General features: G+C 43.3%; 1 protein-coding gene across 2 annotated transcripts in view; it reads right to left on the reverse strand.

Moving 5' to 3' along the window:
- cdh7a (cadherin 7a) overlaps nucleotides 1–14,148 on the reverse strand; it is a 45,741-nt gene extending 31,593 nt beyond the window's left edge. Inside the window, exon 1 of one of the 2 annotated variants that reach the window (XM_076295983.1) lies at nucleotides 13,906–14,148. In XM_076295983.1, the coding sequence (XP_076152098.1) occupies nucleotides 13,906–14,148 (243 nt within the window). The remainder of the gene's footprint in view (nucleotides 1–13,905) is intronic. The other variant, XM_076295984.1, reaches the window with a different exon arrangement.
- Nucleotides 14,149–14,495: the final 347 nt, after the last annotated feature.

A 14,495-nucleotide genomic window follows, 5' to 3' on the forward strand; every position in this document is an offset into this window, starting at 1 on the left:
TGCAAGTTGTCGCAGGAGAATAAGCTTGTGTGATAACAAATACAAGGGAATCCTGTGAAGGGGTGTGTGGGAGGTAGAGCTGAGATGCATGCGGAGGGAGCAGTAAAAAGGGCACTTTTAGTTAATTAATTTTGCCTGTTCAAGAACAGTTGAATCCCAGCCCTCCTTTTGAGTCAATGGATAATCCTTGTAATTTTGCAAAACCATGGAACTAGTTTTTGCATCAATCGTTGGCATTACCCCCCCCCCCCCCCCCCCCCCAAGCAGTGGAGTCCTTGTAAATCAGATCAGTGAATTCATGTCACGCTATGACAGCCACTGCAGTCTGTACAGATGCCATTTTAAGGGCCAATCCTCTGCAAATAAAGCGTGTGTGTGGGTGTGAGTGGGGGACTGTTTGTGTGTGTTAATGCGCTTGTGTGAATCATGCTCTGCTCTGACTGTGCTCTGCCTGCTGACAGGCCTCCCTCTAACAGCCTAATGCCTCCTGCCTCCACTGGGCACCCATGCAGTAGCAGCTCCCTGAGTACTGGAGAGAAGAGCGCAAAACACACACACACACACACACACACACACACACACACACACACACACAGACACACACAGACACACACACACACACACACACACACACACACACACACACACACACACACACACACACACACCACACACACAAACACACACACACATACACAGGGATGGGACACAATGGGAAAGAGGGAGAGGGAGAGATAGATACCTAAAATGAGAGGAGCAACGAGGGAAGACAACATACAGATGACAAAACTGTTTGTGTGTGTGTGTGTGTGTGTGTGTGTGTGTGTGTGTGTGTGTGAAAGAAAGAGAGAGAGCGAGAGAGAGAGAAAGAGAGAGAGAGAGAGAGAGAGAGAGAGAGAGAACAATGAGGTGAAAGGTGAAGAAGCAGAGGGGTGGAAGGGGCAAATGTCAGGCTTAAAAAGGGAGCGAGAGAACGAGAAGCCCAATCTCTGGAGGGATATAACACAGGAGAGGAGCGCTGCTCCAAAGACAAAGGGGCGGGGCTGAAGTGCAGGCCTCTAGCTCCATCCTGCTCTCTGGCATGAGCGCCTCACCGCAGCTCGAGATGCACTTCCTTCCCCTTCCCTCTCCGAGGCTAAATCAGTGAGCTTCCAGTTGGCAGACTAACTCACACATCCCCTGTCTATCACCGCGACCATTTTTAGCTGAGTCACATCTGAGCAATCTCTCATCCACAGCCGTGAACCCTCTCACGAGGGCTTTAAGTCAAATGATTTAACCCATAGGGACATTTTCCCCGTCCTGACAGCGCGTTACATTCGCATCCAGAATCATACTAACAAGGAGGTTATATTTGAGCAGGATCATGCTGATGAACTGCTTGCTGATCTAAATTCAGCGTCTGAATTAAGGATGAATTAGTGCGCCCCACTGCAAAAGGACTTTGCTGATATGGACAGCGGTACAACAGGCATCTCGTTGTGTCTGCGCCCCTCAGGACCGTTGCCAGGCTCTCCCTGCCAGTGTATTACTCTGCAATAAAGGGAGACAAATGAAGACTGTCATTACAAGCCTGTCATCTGTCTCTGGCAAGCACTGGGGTCCAATTACACTCCCAGATTACCAACGCAGCCTGTTTTACACGCAGCTAATTTAGTGTTCATCTGTCGCCTTCCTCCTATCCCGTCCTGCTGGAATGCCCTTAATATGATGTCCTCTTCCCCTCCAAATATCATCTGATGACAAATATGGAGCTGCCCGCTCTGCCAAGAGGCGTCAATTGCCTCGTTCAGCGGGAGCCACAACAAATGGCTTTCAATTTACAATTGACTTTGCTCTGGCAAAGTGCTGATGTGAGTGTCATTTCTTTGAGTGGTTGGCATGTTTCAGTGCTGGTGTTGTCGTGCTTTCAGCGCAAGTGTCATGTCAATTAATTTGCATAAATGGACGTGTCCGAAAGCGACCCCTTTTAACACTCAAAGGGTCAACTCAAAGGGCTCCCATCTTGATTGAAAATACAGCATTTAGACAACTTTAGCATAAGCCTTTTTAAAAGTGACTTCTAAAGTGAAATGACCATGGAAACATTCCCATGAGCTTTCACACAGTTTCACACAGTCACACAGTTGGATGATGACATTACAGTTATTGTACAAAGATGGCCCTGCAACGGTCAATGGCTACTGCAAAGGTTTTCGTAATTATATGACTAAACAAAATCCTCCTACGTTTGACAAAAAATATGTCAACAGGAAATAAGTAACAGAAGGTCTACCTCAGCACCATTCACATGAGGCTTGTGCAAATGGCTCTTATCACATAAGTCACTAAGGCAGTGCATAGAGCTGACTTGTTCTCTAAATGAGCTGTCCAAACCCTTACATAGGCATCAGTAAACCTTTAGCCATGAATGCCAAGATCCTTAAGGGAGATGAACTCAACTAGGGGGGCCAAGTAGATAAGTAAATAAATATGTGCCTGTGGGAGCTTCACTGATGGTGGTTGTGAAATGGCACGTGACATAGTGGAAGTAATACGGCTGTAACATGGATATAGTGCTTTTGATTGGGATTCCAAGCTGAAATTCTCAACCAAGCCACCAGCTGGGTGAAATATACAGAGTGAAAAATCACTTGTGACGGTTTTGAATTGAACAAGCTCATTTCCACGGCCCCCATCATCCCAGACGCACGGCCGCAGCTGCAAACAATAAGCACATGGTCTTGGAGGAAATGTGTCAACTGGCATTTGAAAGATAAAATATTGACACTGACCACATGTGACACAGTTGTGTGTAACATCAAAAGCAGCCTTCCACAGCCCGACGCTGTAAAGCCACCGTGTAAGTGCTCAGGAAACGAGAGCTGAGAAGCAGCTGCAAGCAGTCTCCCCTGAGTTCAGCTGATCACTAGAGGCCTCCCAGCGATAGCCAGCGATTGTGCGATACAAAAAAACAGGAATATACTGTAGTCTCATTCAAGCAGGCTTGTGCAAAATTCCAGAATTGAATTGAAACTGGCTCTTAAATTCCAATTCAATTCTTGAATTTCACTTGCATTTCAATTGAGGCAGCAAATAGGAAGCAGAATTGCCATTCGAATTGTGCACAACCTTGCATTCAAGGACATATAGATAGAGCACAACGCCACGCATATGGCATTCATAATGTGATTTCGGAGCAAACATCTCGGTAACACTTTACAATAATGGTACACTATTTAGCATTAGTTAAGTATTAGTTAAGCATTAACAAACACTTAATTCATTATTATTCAGTATGCTTTCAACATAACTTAAGGATTAACAATGGGCTTTCCCTCATTAATAGTCTTATTTAGGTGTTATCAGTGTGTTTTCCTTTGTATTAAATGCTGAATTCCTAATTTGTACATACTGAACTCATGGTGAATTCATAAGGTACAAGTATAAACTAACTCATAATTCCTAATGTTTACAATGAACACATTTTGAATTCATAATGAATTTAAGATTATGTCAATGTTACTTTAGGTGAATACCTCACTTATTTCATTGGTAATTCAATGTTATTCAGACTTCATCATGTGTTGCAGTATGTAAACATTAGGAATACATCATTTATAACAAAGGGAAACACACTGACACCTAGCAAGAGGAAAAGCACATTTGTTAATCATTAAGTAATGTTGAACACATACTTAATAATGATGAATTAACTATTTGTTAATGCTTAACTATAATGCTAAATAATCTACCATTATTGTAAAGTGTTACAAAAATCTCAGGTAACATACACTAATAATGGGCTATAAAGCATTTGTAAGGCCTTGTAATCATTCACATTAACTATTTGTGCATACCCCATTTCTGCACTCATAAAGCATTATGATGTTATCTTACAAGCTTTTACAACTACAAGTGTGACAAAGCATTATACAGATCTTATGACCTCTTGATAATTGCAATGACTTCGTTGTTATACAGTTTTTTTTAGCAGATTCTGTAGATTCACCAAACAGGTTTTAATGTATACCCATATGTAGCTCCATGCAAGCTTTCATGATATATATATATATATATATATATGTGTGTCTTGTTTATATTTTCCCCAATACTCATTTTATAATTGCTCCTAACAAGAGTTACAACGCCCCAGTGAATACTATAGGTAAGTGAGATGTATGCATAACAATTCGTAAAAAGGCCATAAGGCATCATTACAGACAATAAGTAAAGTAGTATGATTGGACAGCTTCTGTCAGATTACATGTACTTGAAAATCATAGAAAGGACATAAGCACAAGAATTTATTTGAAATGTATTTGACATTTATTTACCAACATTCCTAATTCCAAGACCAGACCCTTTGTCAGACAAATAACTGAATTTCAGACTTGTATGGCTACAAGTCTGAAATTCAGTTACATCTCTCTTTCTTCCCCCTTACCTCACTTGTGAGGTATACCATCACCAGTCATCAGCCGTCTGTGTGCTTGGCCCTCTTCTCACTCATCTCACCTGAAGTCCCATCCCTATGACTGTCCTATCATCGCCTATTACTGTCCCCCTACCTGGATTCCTGGCCCGTACAGCCTAGCGACCCACCACCTGCCTATGGCAATTCTGCCCGGATTCCTGGCCCGTACTGCCGACCCACCACATGCCCTCCTGTGATCAGCAGCACCGGAGCCCCACAGGGAACTGTGCTCTCTCCAGTCCTGTTCACCCTGTACACATCTGACTTCTGCTACAACACCGAGTCATGCCACATGCAGAGGTTTTCTGCAATTGTGGGGTGTACCAGGGACGAGCAAGAGGAGGAGTACAGGAGCCTGGTGGAGGACTTTGTGCAATGGTGCAAACTCAATCACCTTCAACTCAACACTTCCAAGACCAAGGAGATGGTGCTGGATTTCCGCAGGTTTAAGCCTGCTCTGCTACCAGTCTCCATTGATGGGGTCAATGTGGAGGTGGTAAGCACCTACAAGTATCTGGGTCTCCATCTGACAATAAACTGGACTGGTCAGCCAATACTGATGCACTCTACAAGAAAGGGCAGAGCAGGCTGTACTTCCTGAGGAGGCTGCGGTCCTTCAATGTGTGCAGCAAGCTCCTCAGGATGTTCTACCAGTCTGTTGTTGCCAGCGTCCTCTTCTATGCAGTGGTATGCTGGGGAGGAAGCACAAAGAAGAAGGATACTGGGCGACTTGACAGGCTGGTAAGGAAAGCTGGCTCTGTAGTGGGAGCTGAACTGGAGTGCATCACTTCAATATCTGACAAAAGGACCCTGAACAAACTGATCAACATTTTGGACAATGAGTGTCATCCACTCCACAGCACTATTACAAAGCAGAAGAGCCTGATCAGCTGGAGACTTCGCTCACTGCGTTGCACAACAGACAGACTGAGGAATTCATTTGTCCCCATGCAGGGCCATTGAACTGTTCAATGCTTCACTTAAGGGAAGAGGAGAGATAGACTTTTCTGCTTAGTCTGTCTGCCTCTCCACCCTCTCCATGTTTGTGTACTGTCTGTCCAGTAGCCACTTTTTACCATTGTCTTACTGCTTCACTGTTTGCGTGCTATATTAGCACATATGCATAACCCCTCCCTCCATCCCTTCCTTCACTTAATATAGTTATATATATATATATATATAGTTTTTCTATAGTTTTTTTACCTTGCCTACTCTCTTATATGTCCATATTTATTTTATGCTGGTCTCTAGACTGCAATGTTGGACTTACTCATTAGGACCATCACCATGACACTCACTCTCACAGAGCACCTTACCTTACTATGCACAGAGAATCACAGGCTCAGTCCCTGCCTCGGTCATTGCAAGCGTCTCATGCTAAATCACCCACTATGTGGTTACTGTTTTTAGACTTGATTTAGATTTAGTGTTATTTAGTATAATTTGTATTTTAGTATATTCTTTATCTTCTACTGTCCTTATTGCTTAGTTGTGTTTTTTATATTATACACTTTTAATTACTTTTTTTGCTGTTAGTGAATGTTGCGTACGATGTCCGTATGCTACTGAGACCTTGAATTTCCCCTTGGGGATCAATAAAGTATTTATCTATCTATCTATCTATCTATCTATCTATCATCTATCTATCTATCTATCATCTATCTATCTATCCTATTCCCCTGGACAATTTCATTTCCTACTCTGGACTATTTGAACTTTCTGACACTAAATTAGGATTAATGCATTATCATACCGGATATGTAATCATCCCACCTCTTGTAACTTTCACCTCAGGTGGCTTTAAACACCATGTCCTATTCTCTACACCTGACTAACATATGCATTTGTCATGTATACAGACCTTACTGTCCTGTATCTGACCCTAGGCAGATGGGTCAGGCCCTTGAGTCGTGGATTTGCTTGAGGTTTCTTCCTACATGTATCTCCAATTCTAGGGAGTTTTTCTCGCCCCTGTTACCCATGGGTCTTCTTTTCTTTTCTTTTCTCTGATTGTCTAACACTCTGTAAAGCGCCATGAGACCTGTGTAATGTTTTGCCGCTCTATAAGTACAATTAAATTGAAATTGAAATTGAACTTTCTTTACAGTAATGCTACCATTATTGGGAGGTCAAATAAACTTTACTACGCTTTGTGACACTACAAGTTGTAAAGGCTTGTAACACATCCTAATGCAATATGAGTGCAGTCATCATATGTATAAAGTAATACATACTAATGTTGATAAACATAATGTTGATGTTGATAAAATGTTGAGGTTTTATGAATGCTTTATAATCTTCTATGAATGTGTTGACAATGCTTACTGGATAGGGTCCATAGAGTTACCACTCTTGCTAATATATAATCCACAGGTCAGCTTTGACAAATAAATCAAGGATGAACAGAACCCAGACACTGTGGAGCAGCAAAGCTTCCGCTGAAAAAAAAAAAACAGAACTTCACTGAACAATATCAAGAGTTGTGATGGAACGTACTACTTGCTGATTTCAGGTTACAATGAATGGAGTTAGGTAAGTGAATGGAGAACTTACATAAGCACAACACCTGCTGCCAACAGCAGTGGCCTTTTTTTCAACAAGCATTATCCAGAAATATACTGTACAAGCTCCAGATGTTAGGATGGTCCACCCAATCCCATGAAAGTTTCTGTAGCTTTCTGAGAAACAGTATGATCATTTCTCAATAATGACGTTTAATCAATGAAAGACTGCACATGTGGACCCATAAAGCATTCTCATTTAACAGCAAAATCCTATCAGCAATCTGCCAAACACATTTTGTTGTGCGCTTTCTCCAGAACTCTGGATTACAGCTGAGGGGTCCCATGAGGAAGTGATGGATGCAGGGCAGACATTACTGAAGTGTCGTGTAGGAACTCAGGTGTGTGTGATGTCTTGCCTGTCATCTTCTGAGCTTCCCTGGAATCACCTTAACAAACAGCCTGAGCTGCCACAGCAATTAGGCTCCAGCAGACAGACTCATGATGTAACAAAGACAGCACCACATTCCCACAGCTCCATGGCATCGGTATGCAATGGCTCCTTAACCCACGGGACTGATTGCTCAGCCTTTCTGAATGCCATCTAATGGCATGTGTGCCCCCCTCCCCCTTCATTGTAATATCCGAGGTGAATCAACACCTAAGAGAGTGCTATATAAATGCAAATGCATTTTGCCGCATTGTGCTGCCGATCCATTCTGGAGAAAATCTATGCCTCCATCCATCCACAGATACCAGCCAAGAATCCTCTCCTTTGAGCCTCACCTCCCATTCATCTCATTAAATCTGGAGGTGTCAGCTCATATCATTCTCCCAACAAAGAGGGGGGCTGCCAGCTCCTATTAAAGAGACCTGCTCATACGAGAGCCTCTATGCCGCGTTTGTAAGTACCTGCAAGGAAGCCCATTCACTATCTGCCATTCCACATGTCTTGGTGGCTGGTCAGTGAGGGAGCAGTCTGTATGCAGAGTATATATCTCCTGACCTCTTTATGTGTATCATGAATCCATATGGATGGGTTTGCACCTGCCCCTGTATGTGTGTGTGTGTGTGTGTGTGTGTGTGTGTGTGTGTGTGTGTGTGTGTGTGTGTGTGTGTGTGTGTGTGTGTGTGTGTGTGTGTGTGAGAGAGAGAGAGAGAGAGAGAGAGAGAGAGAGAGAGACTTTGTGAGCGAAAATGTTTTTTCTTTCCCCTATCATGATTTATGTGCACAATGTATCAGCCTTTTATGGCTAAGTTAGAAGCACACTGTTAGCTTAACTACTACAACCTATGACTAACGTATGTTAATGTTTTCTCCAGTGGTGCTCAGACCTAATTTAAAACGTAAGCATTTCAAATTCCATATAGCAGTCACATACCTTGAAAATTAACTTCATTAGTTTAACAGTTGAATTGAAACCCGAATTGTCTGTAGTCTCCTTACTTCATGCGACTGTTAAACAATGTTTTGTCTTCTACGCAAATTACTGCAAATGTGAAGCCTCTGCACGACTGGTCGCCATCGACTTTTAGCTGCTTTCACCTCTTGTGTATGCAGTTTTTTCTTCACCGGTATCGTTAAAGGTGTGAATGTGGTAAGAGAAAATACACCTGTTGGTTTCGTGTAGACGTAGCCTGTGACTTCATGTGTGCGTGCGTGTGTGTGTCTGTGCTTGTACAGCGTGTAGGTGTGTCTGAGGCTATCATTGGCCAGTGAGCTGGTGATTGCCAGCCTGATGGCTTTCATCTGTACTGCCGACCAATGGTCATGGCAGTGTTGCACGCAGACTGGGACACAGATGAAACGCAGCCCCTATCTGAGATGAGTTGCATTTCATTAGAAAACACATGTTCCAAATCACTCCAAAGAGGATTTTGGGGGGTGGGGATGGGGAGCTTGTTGATCCCCAACATGAAAAGGCTGCTTTCTGCTCCACTATTTCATTTTGTTTAATTCGACTGCTGCGAATCATTGATGTGGTGGGAGGGTAGCAAGGAGTGGTGTGCACATGTTTAATCTTCCGACTGGCTGACGAAGGGGTTTCAGTGGCCAGGCCGGGGGTGGTGCCTCCTCACTGCCAAACACTGTACAGGGACGGACAGAAAGAAAGAGAGAGAGAGAGAGAGAAAGAGAGAGAGGGCGTGCCAGGTCTGGCCCTCATTAGAGGCACATTTGGTTTGTGAGTGTGTGTGTGTGTGTGTGTGTGTGTGTGTGTTTGTGTGTGTGTGTGTTTGAGTGTGTGTGTGTGTGTGTGTGTGTGTGTGTGTGTGTGTGCACGCGCGTGTGATTGAGAGAGTGTGTGTGTGTGTGTGTGTGTGTGTGTGTGTGTGTGTGTGTGTGTGTGTGTGTGATTGAGTGTGTGTGTGTGTGTGTGTGTGTGTGCGTGTGTGATTGAGAGTGTGTGTGTGTGTGTGTGTGTGTGTGTGTGTGTGTGTGTGTGTGTGTGTGTGTGCATGGTGTTCGGGTGGTGGACGTGGACAGAGCAGGCGGCTGAAGTGCAAGTTGGTTTTGGCAGCCCAGAAGAGGGAAATGAAAATGCAAATGGACCACTGCTGCAGCAGATTCCCTGATGCTCCAGCACTCGCATCCACCATCAAAGGCCCCGCACCAATTAAGGCAGGCCTTAAAGCCCCCTCACACCATGCCCCACACCACATCACGTCACACACATGCCCACTCACTCACTTGCCCGCGCCCAAAGCCATGGGACACTCAGCGTCCAGGGATTACTCCACTTGGGGCACGTGGAACACCAAAGTTGAGTATCGGTACTGACGACACACTGGAGAGGACACTATGCATGAATGCAGGCGTCCACTAGAGATGTACTGAACTATGTGTTCTCCACTCACACTTGCATGAGCAAGGATTAAGTGTCCAAGTGACGGTACACTGACCATCATGAAAAGAGAACTATTACATTTCAAGGATAGCCACTCTGTACTTAAACAAGCTGGTAAGTGAGTGTGTGCCTTCAGTGAGGACATAGGTTATTAGCAATAATTGTTGATATTACTAAAGTCCTCCTTGGAGACACGGCCATGCATTATTCATCCTACACTCTTTGGCATTCTCTCCATCTCAGCCTTCTCTAAATCTGTTTATTATATCCATGTTCCACTGTTTCTGAAGAGGCTCCATTGGTCACAGTACATCAGCACACAGCTGGTATCAGTCTACAATCTTAATCAATCAATCAATCTCAATATGTAGAACTCACACAATCAAGGATCCATGTTTTACAGGAATCATAAATACATGGCACTTTATTATAATAATACAGCCTACTATATGCAAATATATCCCGGAACTGAATGTCAGAAGTAGGTCAGAAGAGTGTGGATGTAAAGAGTGTTGTACGACTCTTGATCTGGTTGTTCTCGTGGCGCGTAATGAGCAATATAAACATCTAGATGAGGCAACGTTCCAGCTCTAAAAAGTTCAGAAAACTAGACAACACTAGACTCTCAAAAAGATGCCACCAGGAAGCCACTGTGGTGCGAGACCATAACAGCCTTATTTCAGTCACACACTGTTCCACAAAGAAAGCATCTCTCACAAGACTCGCACAAACTATCTGGTAACACATTACGGTAAGGGTACATGTATTATTATGAATTCTAAATCTAAAAAAGGCATTTGTCAGTACCAATGCATTATTTAAAGGAAAATTCCAGTTTTTAGCACTTTAAGGCCCTTTTCTGGTTTGTTTTGGATGAACTAGAGTGGTGGACACTGACATTTTGACGATTGGTCCTGTCTCGACTTTTCTGACTCGTTTTGAATCGCCTTTGACTTTTCAGGGTGGCTGGCAATGGGCATACTGTAGTAGGCTACTCAAACATGTCCTAAAACAACCCTTAACGTTCGTTTTCAAAACTGTGCAACTCACCGAGTGGTTAGTGGTGTTCGTTCATTATTAAAAACAAATATATCGGCGCAATGTATGATTTCAATCCAGTTATTTGCTGTTGTGGAACTGTTTTTTCACAACTCACAACCGCGTATAAACTTCCGCTCAATATTTGAGCCTGAAGCATAGATGGTGGCACAGTAATATCAACGTGCAATGAGTCTTCCAACAGAAATCAATGGGATTTTACAAAATGCCAAATAAAAGACGACAGAAACTGTATTTCGCTATGCTACTTGTTTTGGAACATCAACGAACACCACTAACCACTCAGTGAGTTGCACAGTTTTGAAAACGAACGTTAAGGGTTGTTTTAGGACATGTTTGAGTAGCCTACTACAGTATGCCCATTGCCAGCCACCCTGAGCAGTCAAAGGCGATTCAAAACGAGTCAGAAAAGTCGAGACAGGACCAATCGTCAAAATTTCGGTGTCCACCACTCTAGTTCATCCAAAACAAACCAGAAAAGGGCCTTAAAGTGCTAAAAACCGGAATTTTCCTTTAATGGGTATGGTGAACGGAAGACTGCTCTGCTGTGTGCCTTTGTGCTACAGGTCAAGTATGCACATACAGTAAGAGCTAATTGTGTAGAACAAGTACTGCCGTCCACCTATTGAACATAAGGGAATGGTAGTGCTGAGACCAAGCTGAAAAAAAAACCTCTTTATCAAGATTCAGTGAAAGCACATACTTTTTGTCACATACTTTCCATACATCTTGATTTCCCCTGGTAAAATGTTGGCCATTTGATTTATTTTCCCCAATTAAATGAGTCAGATTTAGATCTATTCACCACATTCTTCCTGCAGATCCAATACAACTAAGTTTTTACATTGCTACTTACTACAGAGAGCTGTTTGAATTATGGAATTATGGTGAATCTTCAGAAAAGACGCCAAACTAATCTATAGGAACTTTATACAGTAGGTTCATCAGTAAGCTGTCACATCCAGCATGTTATATCAAGACAAATCTCCCGCTGTAACCGTTCATTATTAATGGACTCTCCTTGTTCTATAATTAAACAGGATCAGGACCCAGACGCTGAAACTTGGAACTCGGTCTAGACTTCAGTAAAGATCAAAGAGCACTGCACCGACCGCAAAGCTCCGAGAACTTCTGAGATGGTCAAGAAACACGCTGTTTCCCAACTACATGTCGAGAAGTGGGTACAAGGAGACACTCGACTGATTGATAATGTGATATTTTCAGTTTTATTTTCAAAAGACCCTGCATGATATGCAGGAAGCTCTGCAGTGGTCTATGGAGAGGTTTAGTGTGGGACATAAATCCTTGGTGGCTGCAATTTTGGAATTTTGCCTTAGAATTCATCCATCAGAGACATTTGGAAGGAATCCAATACCTGCTTCTGGGTATATATATAAAAAACAAACAAACATTTGACAACATCATGCTCCATCCTACAGATAAAAAAGGAGTCAGTTCTAGAGGGTATCCATATTCACCCTGACATACCGGTGTGTGTGTGTGTGTGGGGTGGTGGGGGGGGGGCACACACACACACACACACACCGGTATGTCAGGGTGAATATGGATACCCTCTAGAACTGACTAGATGACTACTGACTACTTCCCCCTGATGTCAATGAAAATGTGAAAATCAAACAAACTGGTCATGAAAAGTGTGTGTGTGTGTGTGTGTGTGTGTGTGTGTGTGTGTGTGTGTGTGTGTGTGTGTGTGTGTGTGTGTGTGTGTGTGTGTGTGTGTGTGTAAGAGAGAGAAACAGAGAGAGAGGAAAGGAGGAAAGCATGGTAGAATTCTCTTAGGAGACTATGAGGTTCAGTAAGGTTCTCCTCCTTTGTTCCATGGATCCTCTGAGCATGCAATCCACCGCTATCACATTCACACTCTCCAAGACTGGGGATCAAACACCATCTCAGGCTGTTATTAAACTGACATACTCCTCTGCTGTATTCTGCACCAACATGTTCTGGGAGTGTTAATTACATTTAAAAGATGAAGGCGAGCTTTGATGACCACTGTGTGTCAACTTAGAGTTGACAAGTTTTGACTATCAAAAACCAATATGCACATACTAATATCAGACGAGACTCTTTGATATGGAAGGCAAATGGTAATGTGTACTACAACTAAAGCACAGTGGAAATCTAAGTGTTCAATGGAGGGAGGTCTTTTCAACTGTCTAGAGCTGTTTGCTAAAGGGCTGGAGGTATTTTACCAATGACTACTTTATTTGTCTCTTACTTTAACCTGCCTGTTCGTAACATTTAAACAAAGTTTTCCTTTTATGTTTAAAGCTATTTAAATATGAAATTATGACTTTCGATAAGTCTACCAAGTACATTCAAAATCAGCTTGACCTTCTGTTCCTCTAGGTGACATTTATTATCTACCTTTTCGCATACATGCATACCATGTGAAATTACAAACACAGAAATCCAACAGTTTGGTAAAAACGTTGGTAGCTGTACAACTATCATTTTCACTTTTCCATCATAGATCTTCAATACAAGATATTTTTTAACATCTCATCACCCACTGTCTAAAGTGAATTTGCAAAGCTAGAGGAAGCACCTCAGTCTCTTTGTATACTTTGCATCGTCTATAATATATATGCTCCAGTTTCAAAGAGACAGCCACCTGAGCAGACAGCTTCTAATACCCCAAGAGCTGCTCAAAATAAACCTGCCACATGAGCTATTCGGCGAGTGGCAGATGTACCCCCAACACCAGGGCATGGGTTCCCCCACATGGGACCCAGGTACCATCTCATCACCTGCCAAAGCTCTGGAGCCACTCCATCCGTAGAGGTCACTATCATGGGGAGACGTGGGCTTCAAAGGGCAAAGTCAAAGCAGCAAGCTTGTGCGTCACAGAGAACCACCTCAAACCTCTGCAGTGCGGTGGCACCTGAGCTAAATTTAATTAGCGTCGTCTCTCGTTCTGTTAGAGCTGCCACTTAAAGCAGTGAACAAGGGACAAACTCCACAAGCTCCATATTAGCATAGACTGCTGTCAACATCTCTATTTTTAACATCGCCGTCTTACCTTGCCGACGTAGAGTGGTTCATCACCTGTGAACTCCTCCAGGACAAAGAATTGATTCCACACCCAGCTGCGCTTTTGTCTGTGGGCCAGCGCTCTTGCGCTGGCCCTGGGGGATCGGAGAGGGGCCCGTGGGAGAGGAACTGAATTTAGAGTCATCCCGGAGCATCCCAGTTCCCACTGGGCCACCAACAGCAGGGCGGCCTGGCTGATCACATTCCAGAGAAGAGGCCTGTACACCTTCATTTGGGCAAGTGGAGAAATGAAACAAACAAAATAAAATGATATGCGATTTAAACAAACAAACAAAAAATACGGAGGGCAACGAAAGTCTGGGAATTGAATAGAATCCAGCAGTATCTTGAGGAAGCTCAACACATGCGCTGCTCCAAATTTGATTTGGGCTTTTCTGTGTGTCTCACAAAGCTCCAGTCTGGACTGAAATGGTGGGTTGGTATCTCTCCACAGCATCCAGCTCAAAGTTCCTACATGTACGAGACTGTCACAGAGCTGCTGTCCTCTCACCTGGGGTAGAAAAAGAGAGAGGAAAGGTCAGTGGTGGCCAGAGAGAGGTACAGTACATGTTATGACAT

The sequence above is a fragment of the Alosa pseudoharengus genome, unplaced genomic scaffold (genome assembly GCF_046254945.1).
Source record: "Alosa pseudoharengus isolate Yale_2024_CS ecotype anadromous, Long Island Sound unplaced genomic scaffold, YU_APseudo_1.1 YU_APseudo_1.1_scf_2, whole genome shotgun sequence".
NCBI lineage: Eukaryota > Metazoa > Chordata > Actinopteri > Clupeiformes > Clupeidae > Alosa > Alosa pseudoharengus.